At 37.0% G+C, this 26,433-nt stretch overlaps 1 protein-coding gene across 8 annotated transcripts in view; it reads left to right on the top strand.

The window, feature by feature from the left end:
- The window catches only part of SAMD8 (sterile alpha motif domain containing 8), a 49,561-nt gene that overhangs the window by 1,888 nt on the left and 21,240 nt on the right, over positions 1-26,433 (top strand). For 5 of the 8 annotated variants that reach the window (XM_032839533.1, XM_032839523.1, XM_032839569.1 and 2 more), the window contains exon 2: positions 24,260-24,852. In XM_032839533.1, the coding sequence (XP_032695424.1) occupies positions 24,260-24,852 (593 nt within the window). Of the gene's footprint in view, positions 1-15,851; positions 15,905-20,535; positions 20,730-24,259; positions 24,853-26,433 lie in introns of those variants that run through there. The other 3 variants (XM_032839559.1, XM_032839550.1, XM_032839542.1) reach the window with 2 other exon arrangements.

Raw genomic sequence — 26,433 nt, 5'->3', positions numbered from 1 at the left:
ACTTTTTTTTTTTTTTTTAAATAAAGATTTTATTTACTTGACAGAGAGATCACAAGTCGGGAGGGAGGTGTGGAGGGGGGGTGGGAAGCAGGCTTCCTGCTAAGCAGAGAGCCGGATGGGGGGCACGATCCCAGGACCCTGAGATCATGACCTGAGCCAAAGGCAGAGACTTAACCCACTGAGCCACCCAGGTGCCCCTACATAGATAGTTTTTGTGGAAGACGTAGTACCAAAACAGTAATTGTGCCAAAAAAATGATGATTACAATACTTATATTCACTTTAGTAGGAAAAAAGTTAATTCCCTTTTGTAATTGTTAAATTATAACATGGCTTCAGGAAGTCTTCAACTTTAATTGTGTTTCATAAGATTACTTTTACAACTTTTTATTTAGTTATACATTTTGCAAATTTGTTGGCCATTTCACAAACTTTTAATCAAGTGTTTCTTGTCTAAATGGGTATTTACTGTTTAATCTTCATGCAGTGAAAATGTACTGATTGCAAAAACTTTTAAATATTAGTTTATGTGTATAGACTGTGTCATATTTTCAGGTGCTCAGGGGACTGGTAATTATTTCTTCAAAGGAAAGATAAATTCTCTTTTCGTTAACTGTTGTCAAAAGATTAACTCCCTTTTCTTCAACTTAATACAAATGATTTTTAGCTGGAAGTTACATAATATTACTATTGTTTATGTTTCTGCTTAAGGACACCAGACTGAGATTCTCTAAAGACTATGTCTTCATACTTAGCTCTAAATAAAAGTCAGACAGAACGTGAGTGGCTCAGTTGGTTAAGCAACTACCTTCAACTCAGGTCATGATCCTGGAGTCCCGGGATCGAATCCTGCATCGCATCTGGCTCCCTGCCTAGTAGGGAGTCTGCTTCTGCTTCTGCCTCTGACCCTACCCCCTCTCATGCTCTCTCTGTTTCTCTCATTCTCTCTCAAACAAATAAATTAAATAAAAGCAATTAAAAATTTATGGAGTTGAACTGAAACAGAACTCTCTATTAAGGTTACATCTTAATATTACTATGAAATTAAACAAACCATTAAATGGAGTTGTGCAATTAATAGATTAGCATGTCTAATAGTTATTTTTGTTTCCCTTTGACAGTTCTCACACTTAGTTGTAAAAAAAAATTCAGTTTCGTGCTTGAGCAGTTTCCCAAGACAAGGAGAAGCCATCATGACCACAATGGCAGAACGTGCAGATATACTTAGATAAATCCGTTTTTATTTCAGTAGTACTTTCCATTCTGTAAAGACTCTAATTCGCAGTGCACAGCTACTTGTAAACATTCTTTTTTTGTTAACCACCAAATTTTCACTGCTTTTTCAAAACTTTGCCATAGCTGATTTAGAGACATTTTTATGGCTTTTTTTGAGAATTGAAATTTGAACATTGTTTTTGAGAAGTTCTTCTATCACTGATGTTCTAATGAATATTGTTATTTTGTCTTATAAAAATGACCATATTAATTAGATATTCTTTGAAAATTCTTACCTCCAGCCCTAATGTAATATATGATGTTAATAGTAATTCTTACTTTAATTTAGGTCTTACTGTCCTCTTAGCTTTAAGAAATCCAGAAGTTAACAAAAATTGGAAAGCGTGAACCAGACTCACTTGGAGATCAGTTCAGTGTTTACATGATGCCTCTGTCACTGGTTCATAATTTGTCATTGGAGTATGGGGTATGGATTTGTGACAGACTTCTTGTGTTAGTGTTCTCCCGCCCCCCCATATACACAGCACCATCATCACTGAATCTTAAGCCTGACCCCTACTAGCTGCCTCTAGACTTCATGCCTCTCTTTTGAAGTGTTCTGTTACTTCACCACACACTGGGTCCTCCCAGTGATAAAATCACTTCAGTATGGAATGTAACATGAATCTCTCTTGGCTCTTGCTTAGGATAGTAGAAACTGGGAAAGCTTGGTTACAATAGTTTAATCGCAGTGTTTCACCATAAAACGGTTTTTATCATATGTACCTCAAAGGCATGTTTTGAAGTCAGTGACCTATATTTATATTTGTCTCAAATTTATATTGTGGGTTTAATTAAGCATTTGAATTGTGGCAGTGTCAAGAGAGGTAGTAATATATCTATTATCTTGACCCTTTGTTCTCTTAAAATTCTTGACAGGTAGGACATTCTAGTAGGAGATAAGAAATGAGAACCATGAATTCTACTAATTTCAGGTCCTTTTTTTTTTTTTTTTTAAGATTTTATTTATTTGTCAGAGAGAGAGAGAGCGAGCACAGGCAGACAGAATGGCAGGCAGAGGCAGAGGGAGAAGCAGGCTCCCCGCCGAGCAAGGAGCCCGATGTGGGTCTCAATCCCTGGACCCTGGGATCATGACCTGAGCTAAAGGCGGAGGCTTAACCCACTGAGCCACCCAGGTGCCCCTCTAAATATCATGTTAGTGATTAGAATAAGCGTTAGAATTTTATATGCTTCTTTGCTGGTGTATTTCTTTGTACTGACATGCAGCCAGATCAAGAACCCATCATTACATTTACTACTAAATTTTCATTGTTGCGTAAAAACTTTTACTGTAACTGAGGATTTAAACTGGACAGTGTTACCTGTTAGATTCTTACTTGCTGAGCTGCGACGTTCTGGATGTGGTATAGAATTTGATGCAGCCTGCTAGTGGAAGTCTTAGTCTAAAGGCAAGTTGGAACCAGAAAAAGTTTGTGTTCTTTGGTATACATGACAACTTTTTTTTTTAATAGTATCTAAGAGTGCATGGTCCAGGCAGCAAAAAATATGTGAGAACTGAAGTACAGCATTTCTTCAAATGTGCTGCCCTAAACTCTACTGCTTTAAAGTGGAACATAACAAAACAGTAGAGAATCACTGCTAGAGTTTCAAAAATTGATGGTAGAAATTGGTTCTAGGTCTTTGTAATCGTCTTATAATTATAGAAGATTTCATAGATGTTTTGGAAACAATGCTCTGTGCTTACTAAGAAAAGTAAACTATTTTTTGATATATATAAAGAAAATAATAGTTTTGTGTTTGCTTAACAGAAAGATTTTAATTTAGAATTAAAAAAATAAAAATGAGATTAGAAAAAAAAGGCTGCATAGTCCTAAATACTAACAAACTGCAGAGCTAAATGCCCAAAGTAAACTTCATCCTTCTATGTTATAATTTAGGCTTTCTACTTTCATAAAAATTAATTTTATGCTCTGGTTTATGGATCTACAGACTGGTATGATTTGTCTCTATTGTGTGCACAATAATTAAGCTTTATTAGGTAAATTTAGACTTAAGTTTATTTTAGTGTAAGTTGAACTATAATGTATAGTTGCCTAAAGGGGAATATATTAACATTAACTTTATATAATTTTTAAAAAATTTCTTCCCCTTTTTTTCTCTTGAGATACAGATATTATTTTTTAGGTTTTATACATCACTAAAAAATTATATTGTAGGGGTGCCTGGGTGGCTCATTCATTCGGTTAAGCATCTGACTTCATGATCTCTGGTTCCTGGGATCGGGCCCCACATTGGGCTCCACACTCACAGTGAGGAGGCTGCTTGTCCCTCTGCCCCTCCCCAGACTTGTGCTCTCTACCCCCCAAAAAATAAAATCTTTAAAAAAATTTAAAAATACATAAAAATTTTATTGTGTATGCAATCAGTAATAACTTTCAAAAACAGCACATTTTGTATTTATGAATCAAGTTTCATTCATTGTTCTAAATTCCTTTAGGGGCATTTTAATGTATGATTTTTAAAGACAAGTATGGTTTTTAAAGAAGACAATTGCTTCAGGCTATACTCTAGTATTTTAGAGTATACATGATCAAGTGAAACTGCAGGGAAAATCCAGCATATTTAAATCACTGTCACTATATGAACCTAGACATTGGTTCTGTAAGACACACAGAAAATAAAGTTTTCATTTTGCTGATATATCCTTTGTGGGTTTTTGTTTTTGTTTTTAAGATTTATTTAATTTAGAGCAGGTGTGTGTGCACACAGGGGCAGGGGCAATGGGAGAGAGAAAATCTCAGGCAGACTCTTCACTGAGCACTGAGTGCAGGAGGGACTTGATCCCATGGCCCTGAGATCTGAGCTGAAATTAAGAGTTGGACACTTAACCAGCCGAGCCACCTGGATGCCCCTGTTGATGTATGCTTTGTATTCTAAAGATTGCATAATGATAAACTAGAAACCATTTTGGTCTTTTATGTGTTTGCATAATTAAAACCAGCAGGATAGTTTGTGTCTTTCCAGTTACTAGAACCTGTCACTTTAGGAAATTTTCCCAGTTTCTTCCCAGATTGTTTAAGTATAGAGTACTTATTTATTTTAAGATTTTATTTATTTATTTTTTTAAAGATTTTATTTGTCAGAGAGCACATAAACGGGGGAGCTGCAGTCAGAAGGAGAAGCACGCCCCCCTGCTGAGCAAGAAGCCTGATGTGGGACTTGATCCCAGAATCATGACCTATGCCAAAGGCAGAGAGCCTGATGTGGTACTCGATCCCAGGACCCTAGGATCATGATATAAGCCAAAGGCAGACGCTTAACTGACTGAGCCACCCAAGCATCCCTAAGATTTTATTTTTAAGTAATCTTTACACCCAGTGTGGGGCTCGAACCTACAAGCCCAAGATCAAGAGTCACATGCTCTACTGACTGAACCAGCCAGGCACCCCTAGAAGTACTTTTACGTACCAACAATAATCAATTGCATCAACCTATAACATTTTTTTAAAGGTTGGTATGTTCTTGTTGAAATATTTTTATTAAGTTAAACTTGTTCTTAAATCAGTCTTTATATGAGGAACTCCTGTTGAGTCGATTTCTACTCTGATTAACTGAAATCACTATTGTTATTTTGTTTTTTGGTTTATGTTATTTTACTACACAGTTGTTTTCCCTATAAGGTAATCCACCTTGAGCAAAACTTTTAAAAGACTTTACAATTGTTTTCAAATACTCAAAATTATTTCATATTAACCCAAAGATTTCGAGAGTTAAGAGTGGGTTTGATTGGGGCGCCTGGGTGGCGCAGTGGGTTAAAGCCTCTGCCTTTGGCTCAGGTCATGATCCCAGGGTCCTGGGATGGAGCTCCACATCAGGCTCTCTGCTCAGCAGGGAACCTGCTTCCTCCTCTCTCTCTCTGCCTGCCTCTCTGCCTACGTGTGGTCTCTGTCTGTCAAATAAATAAATAAAAATCTTTAAAAAAAAAAAAAAGTGGGTTTGATTATTAATTATAGATGACTATCCTAATGATTTAATTTCAGCCTAGGGCAATGCTAGCAGAAGGGAGTTGATGAGGATGGCAATACCAGCTTACATTTACTGAGAAGTTTGTATTTGCTAATAAGCATTATTACAAGTGCATTGCATGTATTATTCCATGTAATCTTAACAAGGCTAAGGAGTAAGAACCAGTATTCTTTTCATTTTGCAGATTAAAAATACTGAGGCCCAAGAAGATTAAGTAACTAATGCAGGGTCACATAGCTGTGAGTGGTAAATCCACGATTTGAACCTAGGCGGTTTGATTCCAGAGCCAGCATTCTTAAATGCTATGCTTTCTGGGTTTTATATCAAGTTCTGTTGTAGAATAGCTGTCTGAAATTAAACTTTCAAGCCTTTGTTTCTTCAGCTGTCAGTTGAAGAATTATACTAGATCTTTCAGATCACAGTTCCACCATTTTAAGAATTCTGTCATCCTGATTTACAAAACATATGTTTAGTATTTCTAATTAGTTTCTGTTTGTAATCTCTTGGTCTCAAAGTATAAAGGTTAAGTCATTTTCTAAAGTCACACTGTTAATGGGTGATCAAACTGGGTCTATAATCAGATGTTCTTTTGGACTTCTTGGTCTTGTTAGTTGCCTTACTGTTTTTTACCTTTTTTTAGTGTGTATATGTATACATGGATTAATAGTTGAATTTAGTTGGTTTTTTAATTTTCTGTTCATATCTGTTTGTGTGGTGTGCTTTAAACAATGAGAAGTAATATTGTTTTTGTGGGTTTTTTAAAGATTTTATTTATGTATTTGAGAGAGTAAGAGAGAGAGTGCATTAAGAGAGAGGGTTGGCGGGGGGAGCAGAGGGAGAGGGAGAAGCAGACTCTTAGCTGATTGGGGAGCCCAATGCAGGCCTCCATCCCAGGACTCCAGGATCATGACCCATGCAGAAAGCAGATGCCCAACTGACCAAGCCACCCAAGTACCCCCTTGTCATTTTCTCAAGAGTCTTTTGCATCCTTACCCCACCCCCAAAAAGAGTCTTTTCCCTTTGGTTATCAAGTATTACATGCTCATTGTATAAAATTTAGGAATTTTAGAAATATTTAAGGTAGAGAGTGAAAGAGTTCACTGGAGGAGTAACTATTAATAGTTTGACATTTTACTTATTTAAAGATATATACCTAGGCTACATGTGCTATTTTTAAAGACATTTTGCTCCTTTAATTTTTTTTTAAGTTTAATTTTAAAATAATTAGATTCATAGAAAATTGTGTAGATAGTACTCAGAGATCCCACTTATCAAGTTGCCTCACTAGTTATATCTTACATAGTTATAGTACAGTATCAAGACCAGGAAATTGACATTGGTTCAGAATGTGTCCATAGTTGTGTGTCATTTTATCATGAGTAGATTTGTTTAACCATTGCACCAGTCACGATACAGAAGGGTGTGTGGCTGGTTCAGTTGGAAGAGCATGTAACTCTTGATCTCCAGGTTATGAGTTTGAGTCCCACCTCGGGTTGTAGAGATTACTTAAATAAATAAATTTAAAAACTTAAAAAGCCTAAAAAAATTTTTAAAATGTATAGAATTATTCTATCACTATAAGGATCTCCCTTGTTAGCCTCCACACTCTAGATACATACTCTTTCTAACTTTTGGCAACCTCTAATCTGTTCTTTGCCTGTATAATTTTCATTTGAGGATATTATAAAGGGAATCATACCGTATGGGACAATTTGAGATTGACTTTGTTCATTTAGCACAATATCCTTGAGACCCACCGATTATGTGTATCCATAGTTTATTAATTTTTATTGCCGAGTAATATTCTATGGTGTGGATGTACCACAGTTTCACATATTGTGAGATATTTTGATTTTACACACATTTCAGCTATGACAGTAGTGAAGCTAGGGACATTTGTATACAGGTTTTTGTGTGAACCTTAGCTTTCATTTCTCAGATGAATGCCCAGGAGTAGGAGTATAGTTGCTAGGCTATATGGGAAGTCTATGCTGGTTTTTTTTTTTTTTTTTAAGATTTTATTTATTTATTTGAGAGACACAGTGAGAGAGGGAACACAGCAGAGGGAGTGGGAGAGGGAGAAGCAGATTCCAGGACCATGGGATCATGACCTGAGCCTCAGGCAGACGCTTAACGACTGAGCCACCCAAGTGCTCCCAGTCTATACTCTTTTTAAAGAAATTGCCAAACTATCATCCAGCATGGCTGTACAATTTTGCTTTCCCCCAGCAGTATGTGAGAGGTCCAGTTTCTCTGCATCCTTGGTAACATTCCATATTGGCACAGTTTTTTCAGCTGTTCAACAGGTATGTAGTGAAACCTCACCATGGTCTTAATTGGCATTTCCCTAGCAGCTTGTGATGCTGAACATCTTCTCAGGTACTTCCCCCTGCCATTCATATATCCTCTTTTATTTTTTTTTTTTAATATTTTATTTATTTATTTGTCAGCTCGAGAGAGAGCATGCACGTGCGAGCGCACACAAGCAAGGGAAGGCAGGGAGAGGGAGAAGTAGGCTCCGCACTGAGCAGGGAGCTTAATGGGGAACTTGATCCCAGGACCCTGGGATCATGACCTGAGCCAAAGGCAGACTCTTTTTTTTTTTTTTTTATATTTTATTTATTTATTTGACAGATGGAGATCACAAGTAGGCAGAGAGAGAGGAGGAAGCAGGCTTCCTGCTGAGCAGAGAGCCCAATGTGGGGCTCGATCCCAGGACCCTGGGATCATGACCTGAGCCAAAAGCAGAGGCTTTAATCCACTGAGCTACCCAGGCGCCCCCCAAAGGCAGACTCTTAACTAACTGAGCCTCCCAGGTGTCCCTCATGTATCCACTTTGATGACAAGCCTATTTATGTCTTGCCCATTTTTTCTTTGGATTTTTGTGTTTTTTACTGTTGAATTTTGGGAGTTTTTTATATGTTCTAGATATGGGTCCCTTCTCAGGTATGTGGTTTATCCAGGGAGTAATAGGGAAAAGTATATCTACTTTGTCTTCCCACAAGCAGAAGTCCACATATGCTGTTTTTAAAAATGTATTTGTCAGAAGAGTGCAATCACTGCCATTTTTTCATCTCCTATAATTCCTTTATCTCTTGCCTCTGTTTTTTAGAAGCTGTTTCCTTCAGTCTGTTAAATACTTTAAGCTAGCTGCAATCCTCACAGTCTTACACTTTTCTGACAATTAGTCTCTTTAAAGCACACTCATTATGTCATCCTCTTGTTCAAAAATCTCTAGTGGCTCCCCGTTGTCTATAGAATATCCTGAACTTGACAGTTAAAGGTTTCCATGATCTAGCCCCAATTTATATTTTCTTTTCTTTTCTTTTCTTTTTTTTTTAAGATTTTATTTATTTGTTTGACAGAGAGAGCATGCGAGTAGGGGCAGTGGCAGGCAGAAGGAGGAGAAGCAGGCTCCCTCCAGGCTCCCTGCAGAGGAGGGGAAGCCCGGTGTGGGACTCGATCCCAGGACTCCAGGATCATGACCTGAGCTGAAGGCAGTTGCTTAGCCAACTAAGCCACCCAAAAGCCCGCAGTTTGTATTTTAAACTTGATATCCCAGTATTCCCTTATGTCTTGTGAACATTAGTGGTTCTCCCTTGTTTTCTATTTTCATAGCCTTGCTCATGCAGTTTACCTCAACTAGTGTACTTTTATTTCTCCATATCTATCCACAGTTTCATGTCTCAAAGGCTCAGCTCAGATGTCACTTCCAAGAACTCTTCTGATCTCACCAACTGGAAATAACTTCTCTTTTCCAACTCCCTTAATTAACTTTCCAATTTTTTAAACATGTTTCATAAGTATACTGCTTTGTTAGTGTTTTATGGATTAAGTGAGCTAATGTAGATAAAGAACAACAGCTGTAATTCATTTTACCTTTTTTTAAAAAATAACTTTCTTTAATATCCCTTTCTAGATTAAAATCATTGAGGGCAGGTTCTGTTTCAGATTCATCTATGTAAGTGCCATTTGCCTAGTGTAATACCCTTCAAATGGAGTGTGCGCAATAAATATTTAATAGGCGAACAAACATAACATGAGGGCATTTTAATACTGTCTATATCCCCAATGCCTTAGTACCTGCCATCTGCATATAGCAGACAGTAAATGTTTCAGACTGAACAGTGCAAAATTTGTAATTCAGAAAGCTTCCATCAAAAAAAGAAAAAAAGCTTTCATCATTAGGCATCTCATTTATGTAATCTTTATGTAATGTAACTGAAAACCTTTGACAAATTCCTCTGCTGATAACTAGAAAATATTTAATATTTATGAGATTCAATCCTTACAGAAGTACAAGAGCCTTCAGCTTATGTGAGATGGTGTGGTGTAGTGAGTAAGAACATGGACTTTGAAATGAGATTGCCTGGATTGAAAACTTGCGGTAGTTGCTAGTACACATTTATCTTGGCAAGTTATTTAATCCATCTCCTTCAGTTATCTCATCTGTAAAATGAGAAAGATAATAATACCTGCTTTATATGGTTGTGAGAATTACTTGCTCATACAAGTAAAAACACTTAGAACATTTCCTGGCACTTTGTAAATGTTTTAAGATTTTAGCTAATCTAATTATTGCCTCTTGTTTTCCTGAAAAATGCATTGAACACAGGTCAGAATTTAAAATGTGTGATTTAGGATATAGATACAGAGATTGCTTAAAAATAAGTCTAAAAAAAATAAATAAAAGATAAAACAGGTCCAATCAGGCAGAGTTCCCAAAGCAACTAAGCAAAGATCAAGCAGGAATTATTATTGCTATTATTATCATTGTTGTTATTATTATTAAATGAAATCACATGTGAAATAACCCTGCATAGTGTCTGACCTGTAATAGATGTTCATAAATGTTAGTTTCCTTCTATTAGCTTGCTCTTTCCCTCCTCATTTTACAGGTAAGATATTTAGATGCCACATAGTTTAGACTGTTTTAAGTCTCCTAAAGTGTTAATATAAATGAAATTAAGCTCCAAGAATTTTGACAACCAATTCACTTCACCATATCATGCTGCTTTTCCTTAAAGCTAAAGGATAGGTTGGAAATAAAGCTATTAAATCCTACCGGGGACTTACAAATTTTAAAATATTTATTATAGTTTTTTTTAATCATTCTTACTATATTTTGAAGACTTATTTCCTTATTCTTATAATTATCAGAAATATATAAATTGGGTGCCTGAGTGGCTCAGCGGGTTAAGCCTCTGCCTTTGGCTCAGGTCATGATCTCAGGGGCCTGGGGTCGAGCCCCGAATCGGGCTCTCTGCTCAACAGGGATCCTGCTAACCCCCTCTCTCTCTGCCTGCATCTTTGCCTGTTTGTGATCTCTCTGTCTCTGTCTATCAAATAAATAAATAAAATCTTAAAAAAAAAAGAAATATATAAATTGTGGATAAATTTGTTCATTTATTTAAAAATAATAAAAATTTTCAGGTCATCTGGGTGGCTCAGTGGTTAAGCATCTGACTCTTGGTTTTGGCTCAGGTAATGATCTTATGGGTTATGAGATCAAGCTCTGGGAGCTCCCTGCTCAGCAAGGAGTCTGCTTAAAGATTCTTTCCCTCTGCTGCTCCTCCATTGGCTTTTTCGGGCTCTCTTTCTCAAATAAATAAATACATCTTTTAAAAAATAATAAAAATTATGTTTTCTGGGTATTAGGTTTTGGTATTATAAACAGACTCTAAAGAATTATCTTTAAACAAACAAATGCAGTTTTTCTAATACATATCAGCAGTCAACCCTAGAGTATGATACTTCTTTACCAGCAGTTCTGTGTATGTGTTTAACTGTTTTATTCAGTTGTATCATGTAGATTATAATATCAGAGAGACAGCTACTCAACACAAAATCAACATATATAATGGATGAAATAAGATGTGTCTGAAGGGACGTGGAAGATTAAATGTTAGCCAAGACAGAAATAGAGGAATAAGCGGAATTAGATTGGATGGTCCAATATAGTACTTCAGAATCACTTGGGGAATTACTTGGGGAGCTTTTAAAAAATGCAGATGTCAAGCATCTGTCCCCTCAGAGATTTTGATCCAGTTGTTCTAGGGTGGGGCATGGTCAGTGAAACAGGCATGTTTTTAAAGTTCGGATTACTCTAATGTGTAGTCAGGTTGAGAACCATTGTATATAGGGTTTATCTCTTGGTAGTTAGACATTATTGTATAATTTAAAACATGCTTAAATAAAGGGAAAATGTAAAATCTTTTTAAGAATATAGTTTTTTTTAAGATCTTTTTTTTTTTTAAAGATTTTATTTATTTATTTGACAGAGAGATCACAAGTAGGTAGGGAGGCAGGCAGAGAGAGAGGGAAGTAGGCTCCCTGCTGAGCAGAGAGCCCAACACGGGGCTCAATCCCAGGACCCTGAGATCATGACCTGAGCTGAAGGCAGAGGCTTAACCCTCTGAGCCACCCTAGCACCCCTAAGATCTTATTTTTAAGCAATGTCTACACCCAACATGGGGCTCCAACATAATTCTGAGATCAAGAGTCACGAGCTCCTGCTGACTGAGCCAGCCAGGTACCCCAAGAGTACACTCTTAAGAATGAAATAATAGTGCAAAGGCAGGGGTTTTTGTTTTGTTTTTAATAATTCTCTTTGGAGGGGCATTAGGGCATTGAGTTATTTTGATTGCTACTTTGTTTTCTCACATTTATTTGTTTTTAATGATTTTATTTATTTGGGATAGAGAGAGAGAGAGAGAGAGAGAGCGAGCATGAGCAGGGGGAGGGGCAGAAGGAGAGGAAGAAGCAGTCTCCCTGCTGATCCAAGGACCCCAGGATCATTACCCTAGCTGAAGGCAGATTCTTAACTGACTGAGCCACCTAAGCACCACTGTTTTTGAACATTTATTTAATAATGCTTAAGAACCTATTATGTGCTAATCATATAGGCCTTTGTAAATCCCTACTATCTTCTCTAAAAATAAAGATAGCTTTACAAATAAAAATGTATTATGCTGCCCTGCTTCCCTAAATGCTAGATACTTTTTTCCTTTTTCTCCCCCTTTCTTAAGTTTGTAGTGTGCTATTTGTCTACTTTATTCCACCCCCACCCCCAGTGGCAGCCTGGTACACCTGGGTCCACAGCCCCTTCATTTTCCCCGTGCTCCTGTGAGACCTACAGCTGGCTGGAAGCCAAGGGGCCCTGTCTACTTTCTTACTCTTAATTGAATTGAACCCACTTAATAGATGAAATGGCCAGATCAGGGCCTTCGCTGTATTTATATTATTAAAGGAACATTTTACTGCTTAGTCTTTTTCCAATGGCACAGTGTGCTTGTTTGAGAAAAAAATAAGTCACACAGCTTATTAAAATAAAACATGTCATTAATTCCAAAGATAATGCAAGAGTATATGCATTTGCTGAAAAGAGCATATGAAACCATATCCTGCTTAATTAATTTCCCAAGAAATTAAAGGAAATAGCATACATTTATTTGCCTTACCTAGAATTGAACAAAAATGTGGAACTTACAAGAGAGCTTGAAGCCTTTAACCTTGGGTACTTCACTTGCTTTGAGGGACGATAACTGGGAAGACTGAAGGGCCCATAGTGGTGCATTCAGTCAGCGTTCAGTTGCAAGAGATAGAAAATACTCCAGACTCCGGGCTGGGCTGCTAGGAATGACTTCTGTAGCGAGATTTGAACTGGTGTGCCAAAAGCACTACCTTTGTCACAGTCAGCAAAGGTATTAGAATTGGGAGGCCAGAGTGGATCTGTTAGTTTTAGGAACATACCATTTCAACAACAAAAACAAACAACTCAATTCAAAAATGGGCAAAGGACATGTATAGACATTTCTCTAAAGAAGATATACAGATTAAGCACATAAAAAAATGCTCAACATCACTAATCATTATGGAAATCGGATAAAAAACCACAATGAGGGATGCCTGGGTGGCTCAGCTGGTTCAGCGACTGCCTTCCGCTCAGGTCATAATCCCAGCATGGTGGGATCGAGTCCCACATCGGGCTCCTTCCTTGGCAGGGAGCCTGCTTCTCCCTCTGCCTCTGCCTGCCACTCTGCCTGCCTGTGCGCTTGCTCTCTCTCTCTCTCTCTCTGACAAATAAATAAGATCTTTAAAACAAACAAACAACCAAAAAAACACAATGAGCTATCACTTTACATCCATTAGGATGATTATTGTTAAAAAAGAAACAAAATAGCAAGTGTTGGCGAGACTATAGAAGAATTGGAACACTCTTACATTGCTGGTGGAAATGTAAAATGGTACAGCTGTTTTGCAGAATGTTGCGGTGATTTCCTGAAAAAAGTAAACAGAATTACCAAATGGCCCAGCAATTCTGCTTCTGGGTATATACCCAAAATAAGTGAAAATAGGACTTTAACAGATATTTGTACACCCACTTTTATAGGAGCGTTATTCAGTATAGACAAAAGTTGAAAACAACCCATGTCTGTTGATGGATGAGTGGATGAACAAAATGTGATAGATGCATAACAATGAAATACTATTCAACCTTCAAAAAGGAAGGAAATTCTGTCACGTTACAACATGGGTAAACCTCAAAGACATTATGCTAAGGAAAATAAGCCAGATACAAAAAGACAAATGTTGTATGATTCCACTTGTATGAGGTACCTAGTATAACCTAATCTGTAGAAACAGAAAGTAGACTGGTGGTTGTTGCAGGGTGAGGGAAGAGGGGATGATGGGAGTTATTGTTTAATGAACACAAAGGTTTCTTTTAGTATGATGAAAAGCTGTGGAAGTGGATGGTGATGGTGGTTGCACTTCCATATGAATGAACTCAATACCACTGAACTGTATACTTAAAAATGGTTAAAATCATAAGTTTTATGTATAATTTAACAAACACACACAAACAAAACAACATACCATCATATCTATGATCCAGGTGTTAGAAAGCCAGTATTGCTGTTTCACAACTGCAACTGCTTCCTTGCACTCAACAGTTAGTGACTAAAAGCTGGAGAATTACGTGTGTGCACGTGTGCGTACACGCACACGCACACACACACGACACCAACATTTACGTAGTCTGTCTTGTGAATAGCCAAAACTTCAGGGAAATGGCTCCCACTTCACTTTCTGCTTTCTGTATCAGAAGCACATCAGAGCTACTTGGCTGAACCTAATACACATTTAGAATCCCAGTTGCAAGAGATCCTGGGGAATAATTCTTAGCTTTTCAAACTCTGTAGTAGCAGAAAACAGCTAGAGGGAGATTAGAAAAGATAGTGCCAAGTACATATTTGTGGCAGATATTGAGTCACTGGTGATTCACAGAATATAATGCTCTAAAAGGAGCATTGGTTAAGTCGTTTTCAGTGGTGGCCAGATTGTCCTGCAGCTGCTGGTACAAAGGTAGGGTGGAGCATAACAAATGGTATCAACAAGGAGGAGTAGGGAAAGAGTTTATTGATATTCATTATCTCCTTTTGCTGTTCTGGACTGGTTATACTCAGTTTGTCAGAACTAATATGCAGTATTTGCCATTTTAATATAGTAGAACACAACTGAGTTATTGTAGAGAGATTTGGGCCACTCTAATGGGATGCCTTAAAGGCTCATTAATTAAAGAATAGCTATGCTACTATTAAGAAATAGCAGATTTAAAGTTCTTATGATAAGCTTTTTTCATTTTCTTAAGTATGGAGATAAGGTCATCATAGGAAATGTACTGAGCTCTTTTACTCTCACTCTGGTGAAATCTCTAGTATGAACTAAATTTGGAGAGAAAAGAAACATGCTCGTAAATAAAAGAGGTGGGGTGCTGAAAAGTGCATTTTTGTATAGTTTTCAAAAATTTCTAACCAGAGTCCACCCATATCTTTTTTCCCCTCTATAAAGAACAATCAGCTCTTTTTGTTTATCTGAAATCTAGGACTTGAAACTGTTTGACTAATGCTTATTGATAGTGAGATTCTGCAGGAGTGGACTATTTGTTCTCAGTGCCTTGATAGTAAAGTACTTTGATAATTAATTTCTTAATAGCTCATGATTTCAGAATAAACTTTAAAATTTTATCTCAAATTGGAATGTTTCCTTTATACATACTACTTAACATTTTGGATAAGTATGAGCTTTGCATGCAGTGCTTTTTAATGTGAATCAAGCTTTAATGATATTAGTATGTAAACACCAGATTTTTTGATACAGTTACTCCACTCCTAGAAATCTTTTTTTTTTTTTTTTTTTAAGATTTTATTTATTTATTTGACAGAGAGAGACACAACGAGAGAGGGAACACAGGCAGGGGGAGTAGAAGAGGGAGAAGTGGGCTTCCTGCTGAGCAAGGAGCCCAATGTGGGGCTTGATCCCAGGACCCTGGAATCATGACCTGAGCCAAAGGCAGACGCTTAATGACTGAGCCACCTAGGTGCCCCTGCACTGCGAGAAATCTTATGTCAGACTCTGCAGTAATTGTAACAGTAATAAAATTGTGAACAATTGCCAAAAATGTCTATTGTATAGCCATAGAATAGAATGTCCTTTTCAAAAGATAATTTAATAATATTAGGTCGGATTCTTGTAATAATGTTAAGTAAAATGAGACAGATTTATCTGTGGTATGATTTCTCTTTACAGAAAATTCTGTGTGAAAGAGGTATATAACAAATTACAAGCAATAGTTCTCAAAGGTAATTTTAAAATTTTATTTTAAATGTTCTTCAGTGACTATATTGGTTTTATGTATTTTCTCTTTTTATTATAGAAATATATTGCTCTAAAAGATTTAAACAGTGCAGAAATTTGCAGACTAAAAACCATAAAAGTCCTTCAGTTTCCTGCCTAGACAAATAAGGTCCAATTTATCAACCTCTTCTTTTAAGGATTTTGCTTTTGGTACCATAGCTAAGAAATCTTGACCTAACCTAAGATCAGAAGGACTTTCTCTTATGTTTTCTTCTAGATGTTTTCTAGTTTTAGAGTTTATATTTGATCTGCGATCCATTTGGAGTTAATTTTTGTATGTGGTGGGAGATATGGATTGATTGTTTTTGTATATGTATATCCATTTTTTCCCAATACTATTTGATGAAGGCTGTTCTTCATTAAATTGCCTTTGCACATTTGTAGAAAATGAGTTATCTATCTGTGTAAGTCTGTTTCCAGATTTCCATTCTGTTCCATTTGTTTATCTTTATGTCACTACCACTTTGTCTTGATTTAATGTAGTATGATAGACGGAATTCTAAAATGACCTTTAATGACTGGTGTATAATAATGGAAGGGACTTGTAAATATGATGGGCTATCAGTGCTATAATTAGATTATGTTATATGGTGCAGTTGACTTGAGAAACAGATTATTCTTGGTGGACCTGACTTAATCAGGCAAACCCTAAAGAAGGAATGTGCTTTTTCTGGAGAGATTCCAGGCTCAAGGGGAATTCAATACAGGAGAAGCTGCTGGTTTTCAAAATGGAGAAGAGGCCACATAGCAAGAAATGCAGGTGCCACTAAGTTTATGGTAATTTGCTACATAGCAGTAGAAAATAATTATTGTACAATAATGAAATCAGTTGATTTTGTTCTTTTTTTTTTTTTAATTCATTTATTTGAGAGAGACAGAGAACCTGCGCGTGCATCTGCACAGGAAGAGGGGCAGAGGGAGAAGGGGAAAGAGAGAGAGAGAATCTCAAGCAGATCGCCCGCTGAGCACAAAGCTGACTTGGGGCTGAATCTCATGACCTTGAGATCATGACTTGAGCTGAAATCAAGAGTCAGGCCCTTAACAAGACTGAGCCACCCAGGTGCCCCCAATTTTTTTCTTTTTCAAAGCTATTTTGGGTTATTCTGGATCTTCTGCATTTCCATATGAGCTTTTGTGAAATCAGTTTATGAATATCTACAAAAATGCCAGGATTTTTACTGGAATTGCATTGACTCTATAGATCAAATTAAAGAAGAATTGACATCTTGGGGCACCTGGGTGGCTCATTGGGTTGGGCAGCTGCCTTCGGCTCGGGTCGTGATCTCAGAGTCCTGGGATCTAGTCCAGTGTTGGGCTCTGTGCTCGGCGGGGAGCCTGCTTCCCTCTCTCTCTCTCTCTGCCTGCCTCTCTGCCTACTTGTGATCTCTCTCTGTCAAATAAATAAATAAAATCTTAAAAAAAAATTTAAAAAATTGACATCTTAAAAATAATGAATCTTCTGACCATTCCATCTCTCACTGTTTATTTAGATCTTTAATTTCACTTAGTAATGTTTTATAGGTTTTAGTGTACACTTCTTTCCCATGTTTGGTCAGATTTATCCTTGAATATTTGATAGTTTTTGATGCTATTATAAATGGTATTTTATAAATTTCAGTTTTTGATTTTTTATTACTAGTATATAGAAATACAGTTGATTTTTGTATGTTGATTTTATATGCAGCAATCTTGCTAAACTAACTTACTAGTTCTAGTCAGTTTTTTTGTGTATGTGTGAATTCCATTGAATTTCCTACATAAATAATCATATTGTTTGTAAATTCTGCAAATTGTGAATTTTATTTCTTACCTTCTAATCTGTTTGGCTTTTATTTCTTTTTCTTGTCTTGTTCTACTGAGCAGAATATCCATTGCTTTACAGTAATGGTTAAGGGTGGATAGTCTTGCCTGATGACTGATAGCAGAGGAAAGCAGTCTTTCATCATTAAGTACAATGTTAGCTTTAGGGTTTTCAAAGGTGCCCTTTATCAAGTTGATGAAGCTTCTCTCTATTTTTAGTTTGGTGAGAGGTTTTTTTTTTTTTTTTTTAAGATTTTATTTATTTATTTGATACAGAGAGAGAGAGATCACAAGAAGACAGAGAGACAAGCAGAGAGAGAGGGGGAAGTAGGCTCCCTGGTGAGCAGAGCCGGATGTGGGGCTTGATCCCAGGATCCTGAGGTCATGATCTAATTTAAGCAGAGGCTTAACCCACTGAGCCACCCAAGTGCTCCTTGATGAGAGTTTTTATCAGGAATGAATATTGGATTTTGTCAAATGCTTTTTAGTGTCCTTTTTTTTTTTTCTTAAAGACTTTATTTTTAAGTCATCTCTGCCCCCAAGGTGAAGCTCAAACCATGACTGTGAGATCCAGAGTCACATGTTCTTCCAACTGAGCCAGCTGGGCACCCCAACTTTTTAAGTGTCTTTGGAGATAACCTTGTGGTTTCCCTGTTTTAGCTTACTTATATGTGAATTATTTCAATTTTCAAGTGTTACACTAACTTTGCATTCCTGGAATAAATACCACTTGGTTATGATGTATTAGTTCTTCTTTAAATATTGTTGGATTTGATTGCAGAAGATTTGTTTTAAAGAATTATCAGGCTATAGTTTTATTTTCTTGGGCTGTTGTTGCCTGATTTTGGTATCAGTGTAACACTGGCCTCATGGAATGAATTCAGAAATATTCTCTCCTTGAGGCACCTGGGTGACTCAGTCAGTTAAAAATCTGACTCTTGATTTTGGCTTAGGTCATGATCTCAGGGTGGTAAGGTCAATCCCCATGTTAGGATTCTCTTTCCCTCAACCTCTGCCCCCTTCCCCTTCCTCAAAGAAAGAAAGGAAGAAAGAAAGATTGGTTCTCTTCTTTTTTGGAAGAAAGGGAAAAATGATCTTTTCTTGTTTTTCATTTTGAATATTTCCTGTCGTGTGTCTTCAAGTTATTATTATTCTTACAGATAAGAATCAGCCGTTAATTCTGTCCAGCATATTTTTCTTTTTTCTTTAAATTTTATTTATTTATTTGACAGAGAGAGAAAGACAGAGAGAGAGAGGGAACACAAGCAGGGGGAGTGGGAAAGGGAGAAGCAGACTTCCAGTGGAGCCCGACATGAGCCTCGATCCCAGGACTCTGGCTGGGATCATGACCTGAGCCGAAGGCAGACATTCAATGACTGAGCCACCCATGCACCCAGCATATATATATATATTTTTTTTTTTAAAGATTTTGTTTATTTATTTATTTATTTGACAGACAGAGATCACAAGTAGGCAGAGGCAGACAGAGAGAGAGAGGAGGAAGCAGGCTCCCTGCTAACCAGAGAGCCCGATGCGGGGCTCGATCCCAGGACCCTGGGATCGTGACCTGAGCCGAAGGCAGAGGCTTTAACCCACTGAGCCACCCAGGCGCCCCCCAGCATATTTTTCATTACATATATTGTAATTTCATTTTTAGAAGATTGAATTGAGTGTTCTTTGTGTCCATGTCTCTAACTTTTTGAACATATGTAATAGAATTCTTATAACTTAGTTAATATCTTTGCTAATTCTATTATCTGTATTGGTTTTGGGTCAATTTTGGCCGATTGTTTGCTATTCATTATAGGTGAATTTTCTTACTTTACATGTCTGGTAATCTTTGATTGGATGCCAGACATTATGGATTTTATCTGTTGGGTGCTGAATACTTTTATACTCCTAATAATATTCTTGAGTTTTATTGTGGGAGATAGTTAAATTACTGGAAATTTTGGATCTTGCCTTTAAGATTTGTTTGGCTGGACCAGAGGCACATTCATTCTAATGCAGGGTTTCTCAATATCAACACTATAACATTTTGGATCAGTTTATTTTTTGTAGTGAAGGGCTATATTGTGCTTTGTAAAATGTTTAACAACATCCCTAGCCTTTACCTTTTAGGTCCCCCACCCCCAGTCATGACAACCAAAAATGTTTCCAGAAATTGCCAAATGTGGGGAAGAGTTGCTAATTGCTCCCAGTTGAATAACTACTGCTTTAGGATTAGTTTTGTCTCAATACTATGGCAAGATCTTCGGTTGCTTTACCCAATGCCCCATGGATTGTGAGTTTTTTGTGGTTTTTGTTTTTGTTTTTGGTCTGGCTGTTTGGGGTAGGCACTTTTACTGGTCTTGTGTATATACTGTATGTTGTTCCTCCTAATCATTCTGGGTGGTTCTTTTTTCTGTACTGTATTGTTTCCTCATGTATATGTGATGATCAGTATTCAGCTACATGTTTAAGGGCAAGTCTGCAGATCTCCGGGGTCTGTTTTAGTCTTTTTGGGTTACTATAACAAAATGACTGTAGACTGAGTGTCTTAAACAAAACACAGTTCTGGAGGTTGAGGAGTCCAGGATCAAAGCCCAGAAGATTTGGTGTCTGGTGAGGGCCCGCCTCCTGTTTCATAATCAGTCATCTTCTAGCTTTGTCTGTAGATGATGGAAGGGGTGATGAACTCTCTGAGATATCTCTTGTAAGGGAACTAATCCCATTTATGGGGGTTCTGCCTCATGAACTAATCATCTCCTAATTGTGGACTAGGATTTCAATATATGAATTTTGGGGAGACACAGTCAGTCCATAACAGGTTCTCTCTGTGCACCTTTCTCCTCTCCAGTATTCTGTTTCATGAACACTAGCCACCTGGATCTACCCAGATTGTCAGCTCCATCTCCTCAGCTCAGCAAGTCTGCCAGGCCTCACCCATTTGGGTCCTGTGCCACACATCACTTGGAAACTCTCAAGGCAGTAAGCTGGGGCAGTAGGGCTCACTTTGTTTCGCATCTCTCAGGGATCTTTTTTGTCTGATGCCCAGTGTCTTGAAGCTAGATTCCCACCCCCTCCATATATTATGTCTATTATTTGGTTGTTTGAGGTAGGAGAGTAAATTGGTCCCTCTTATTTTATCTTGGTCAGAAACAGAGTCTCTTTAACTGATAATTTATTCATATTAATTATTGATTAAAGTTGAAAGTGTTCTGGGGTGCCTGGGTGGCTCAGTCGGTTAAGCATCTCGCTCTTGATTTTGGCTCAGGTCATAATCTCAGGGTCTTGAGATAGAGTCCTGCATCAGGCTCTATGCTGGGCCTGGCACTTGCTTGGGATTCTCTCTTTCCCTCTCCCTCTGCCCCTCCCCCTCAAAAACAAAAAAGCTGAAAATGGTCTTAAAAACTTATTAACCTAATTTCTTCATTTTTTGGATTTGTATGAAACTTACAGCTGCCATATGTTTGTTCAAAGTCTACTGTTTCGTATAGTTTCTATGGCACAACATAAATATTAAATTGGCCCTAAAGTCTTTTATCATCTTCTTAATATACCTCTTTAGAGCAGGTTTCACAGTGTTAGCTAAATATGGGTCTCTAACTATGTGTAGTAGCATACAATTAAAGGACATGTCCTGACTTGATGAAGCACATTAATGGAGTGTGTCATGTTTTTAGGGCATTGCCACAGCAGGCTCAAAGACTTCCAGAAGGCTTCCTTGTGTAACTCATATTTTCTAACAGCTAAAACACCAGGTTCAAAGCCTATTAGCCTGATTGAGGGTATAGAGAACTGGTGATATAAGACGGGAAAAAAAGCTATGAGAGAGATCATTTTGAGCAATGTATGAGACAAAACCATACTGAAGGATCATGCTATAAGGATGGGAGTGACTTGGAACCCATTGGTGGTAAGCTGTTTAAGAAAGGAGAAAGCCAGCAGAATAGAAAATAAAATGACAGAAGAAATCTGGCCTTTTTGTGTGTGGGATGAGCTTCCCAAATGTGCTACATTGTAACTGCTACAGAGTTTGTAGCATGTGCTTGTTGGATATTCAAAGATGAAGTAATTTATTCAGAGCATATCTTGGAAAAAAGATGCATGTAGTGGGTGGGATGAAACCATCTGGGTATATATATGAACTAAAATAGCAAAATGATATTTTAATGGAATTTTATATATATATGTAATAACGTATACTAAATGATATACATTAATGTGTATAAAACTCAGTGTTAAACTGCATAAAATGTGTGATTCCTTGGCCTTAGGGATGGTGTTGTAGCTAAAAAGAGCTGAGTAAGAGAGAGTTCTTATAGCTCTACAGTATATAAGAATTAGCCTTTTAAAACGTACAGGTACTTACAGGTGGATGTGCTGTTAATTTCCTAAAACTGAAAAGCCGTTGTGGATTGATAATATGAAAAACTCTGTTTGGAAACAAAATATGATTTAAGGCTTCCAAAAACTAGGATATTGTTTTTTAGGAATTAAGGAATATTTAGTGAGTATTTCTTGCTGGCTGAATATTTCTGATGGTGTAAGTGGTGCTCATGTAGTTGAGTAACTTCCTTTTTTAATTGATTATGAGTCTTCATGGCAAGAGTTTGTGTGGATAGGGGAAGAATAGGATAGTAGCAGTTTTTACTTTTCTCATCATAAATAAGCATAGGAGGTTTTTCATAGCCAAATATGCATGTTATAAGGAAATGATAAACACCAAAATCAAGAATTATTTCATCTGGGAAGGGAATGATACCAGAGAGGGACATTCACTTGTATCGATGTTTTGTCTTTGGCTTTTTATTTTTATTTTTTTTTAAAGATTTTATTTATTTATTTGACAGAGAGAGATCACAAGCAGGCAGAGAGAGAGGAGGAAGCAGGCTCCCTGCTGAGCAGAGAGCCCGATGCGGGGCTCGATCCCAGGACTCTGAGATCATGACCTGAGCCGAAGGCAGCGGCTTAACCCACTGAGCCACCCAGGCGCCCCTGTCTTTGGCTTTTTAAAACAAACTTTTAAAATATAGTTTAACATGGGGCACCTGGTGGCTCAGTGGGTTAAAGCCTCTGCCTTTGACTGAGGTCATGATCCCAGGGTTCTGGGATCGAGCCCCACGTCGGGCTCTCAGGCTCTCTGCTCGGCAGGGAGCCTGCTTCCTCCTCTCTCTCTGCCTGCCTCTCTGCCTACTTGTGATCTCAGTCTGGCAAATAAATAAATAAAATCTTTAAAAAAAAAATATATATATATATATAGTTTAACATACATAGAGAAAAGTGTAGACCATAAGTATACAGCTTCTTGAATTTTTACAAAGTGAACATACCTGTATACTGATACCCAGATTAAGAAACAGAGCATCTGTTTAATTGGAATTATTGGAATTATTTTATATTTTTTCAAGCGGGGTAGTGGGCACATGGGTATTTCTTGCATCATTCTTTGCTGCTGTTGTTGTTGTTTTGCTTTGAAGTTTGCCTACTGTGTTTTTTAAAGAATCATTTCAGAAGGAAAGAGGATCTTTAGAAATCTGGGAAATGTCAGAAAACCCACATGCTTTAGTAATTGAGAAAAGTACTTTAGGGAAATAGGTTTTTTTTTTAATGTAGGCCTTTGTCTCCTGTGTATCTTATAAACCTTACACAGATCCAAGTTACTGGAAGTTTTAAAATGGAAAAAGAATATAAACGGAACTGTATGTATCAAGGTAGTAAAAATTATTAGTACTTTTTGAAACAGTACATTATTGGCCTTTTATAAGCCAACATAAAGTTTGGGTCTTCAAATTTGTGAGTACATCAAAATGACGGTTTTCTTTTCAAAATTTTGTCACTGAAATCTCGGTGGTAGTTTAAGAAGGAAATTGCTTAATCAGTTCTATAATGGTATATTCAAGGGGTAGATAGAAGGGACTGAGCTATTAAGATACTTAAAGATATTTATATCTCGTCTACAGGCTTTATATCAGTTGTAGAAATTGTTATTTGTATAGTGGATAGAAATATGTTTAAGGAGTTTCCTAAAACTAGTTATCTATCTCCCTTTGTATTTTATTTTTGTTTTTGTTTTCTCATTTTGGAGAGGTGGGAGATACTTAATCAAACATGAAGATTTCTGAAATTTGTTTATTTTTATGTATTACATATCTTTCTGTATCTCATTTTATGAAAAGCATTAATATAGGATTTTTCTCAATTCTCAACAGTAGGCTTTTTCTAATTAAGTTATGGTTGCTATGGTATGGAAAGGCCATTTGTAAAGTAACTTTTTGTAAAAATCTTTAGTCATTCGCCTTCCTTCTGCTGTGGGTTTATATGCATAAAATTATTAGAATGTTAATCTACTGAAAACCAATCACTGAGTAATTGTCATTCCTTTTACTCTCTTCTAGAAGTTAATAGATCAATGTAAATAAATTATTGTTTCTGGTATGTTTGCATGTTTTTGGTCTTAATGGAGTTGTTAGGACACACTGAAGATTTCGTTTTGTTTTCCTATTTTCCCTGGACAGACAGTGGAGGAGGAAATGGCTGTTCCTAATCACCTTTGCATTCGTCGCTGGACAACCAAGCATGTAGCTGTTTGGCTGAAGGATGAAGGCTTTTTTGAATATGTGGACATTTTATGTAATAAGCATCGACTTGATGGAATCACATTATTAACATTGACTGAATACGATCTCCGGTCTCCTCCTCTGGAGATCAAAATCTTAGGGGACATTAAAAGGTTAATGCTTTCAGTCCGAAAATTGCAGAAAATACATATTGATGTTTTAGAAGAAATGGGATACAACAGTGACAGTCCCATGGGTTCCATGACACCTTTCATTAGTGCTCTTCAGAGCGCAGAGTGGCTCTGTAATGGGGAGCCTTCACATGACTGTGATGGACCCATCACTGATTTGAATTCTGATCAGTACCAATACATGAATGGTAAAAACAAACATTCTATTCGAAGATTGGACCCAGAGTACTGGAAGACCATATTGAGTTGTATATATGTTTTTATAGTATTTGGGTTTACATCTTTCATTATGGTTATAGTCCACGAGCGAGTGCCTGATATGCAGACCTACCCACCACTCCCAGATATCTTCTTAGACAGGTAAGTTTTAATTCTAGTTGCCAAGTTTGTAGAAAGTTGCTATAACACAGTAATAATAATGTATTTATGATCTTTATGTTTTTTATTATTATTTTGGTTGATGCACACTTTGTTTGCTTTATCTGCAGATATATATGCAGATATACTTTGAAATTGCCTTTTTCTCCTGGAGTAAATTTAGACATTAAGCCTGTGTCAGTGGGAAAGGTCACTGCCCTTTTTTTTTTTTTTTTTTTTTTTTTTTTTGTAGTTATATCATAGCTTGTTGGGCACTTGAGATTGTAAAAGGGTTTTGTAGAATGTTGTCTGTAATAAATGAAATTTGGTTACTTTTTTTTTATGATGAACAGGGTTCAGCTTTTCCAAAAGTACGGGGAGGACTCCTGTATTACCACATAAATTGGAATTATTACAAATAGTACAAACTGATTCATTGATAATATCTTATTTTTATGAAATGCTGAGTGCATAATAAATATAGTATATGCATATGAAAAATAAGACTAGAACAAATTTCAAAACTGTTAGCTTTTATATTTGTGATCTTTTTAAAGCTTTTATAGTTTGTAGAGCTTTCTTGTTTGTTTTTATAAACTGTTTTTACCCTTCTGAAAGTGCCTTGGAGTATATGTTTTTTAAAATGAAATGAATCAGTGTATCCATATTACAATGTCAGAATGACATACATACCACATTTTGTTCCTCTCAAACCCTGACTAAAACTATAGTAAAGAGGTTTTTGTTTGTTTAAGTGGAAAGCCTACAAAGATAGGGCAGATAAGAGAGGAAAAAGCAGTCATACATTTTTGGAAGTTTGAAAATAGATGTTTGAGTGGCAACTAACAGATCTAAAATAACTTAATTCTAAAACAGCAGTTAGGAAAACAGAACCAACCCAGTCTGTGTTGCAGATTTCTCAAAGTTCTGGATATTGCAGGTAAAAGGGTGGTGCTAAATACGAAGAATCTAGTGAAACTGTTTAAGAAGCTGTTAGATCCCTGTATCTCCTCCTCTATTCCGTACAGTTTTCCCAACTAAAAACGAAAGAACCTAAGGAAGTAAGGAAGAAAGCATGTGGATATCTGGGGAAAGGGTATTCTAGGCAGAGGAAACAAGGTGCAAAAAATTTTGAATTGGTAGTATCCTTAGCATGTTCAAGAAACAGCAAGTGAGAGATGGAGAGAACTGTTGGAGATGAAGTCTGAGAGGAGACAGGAATCTAGATTGTATAGTGACTTGTAGACTGTTTTATGGACTTTAGCTTTCATTCTGAATGAAAAGGGAAGCCATGAGAAAGTATTTAGGAGAAGAGTACAGTGATCTAACTTCCCATTTTAAAAGGTACCTGTAGGGGCGCCTGGGTGGCTCAGTCGTTAGGCGTCTGCCTTCAGCTCGGGTCATGATCCCAGGGTCCTGGGATCAAGCCCCGAATTGGGCTCCCTGCTCTGCAGGAAGCCTGCTTTTCCCTCTCCCACTCCCCCTGCTTGTGTTCCTTCTCCGCTGTGTATCTCTATGTTAAATAAATAAATAAAATCTTTAAAAAAAAAAATAAAAGGTAACTATAGTTGTTGTTTTGAGAAT

This window comes from Lontra canadensis, unplaced genomic scaffold, assembly GCF_010015895.1.
Source record: "Lontra canadensis isolate GAN:19392208 unplaced genomic scaffold, GSC_riverotter_1.0 scaffold3, whole genome shotgun sequence".
Taxonomy (NCBI): Eukaryota; Metazoa; Chordata; class Mammalia; order Carnivora; family Mustelidae; genus Lontra; species Lontra canadensis.
The sequence above is the reverse complement of the archived record's forward strand: the minus strand, read 5'-3'. Positions and strand labels throughout refer to the sequence as shown.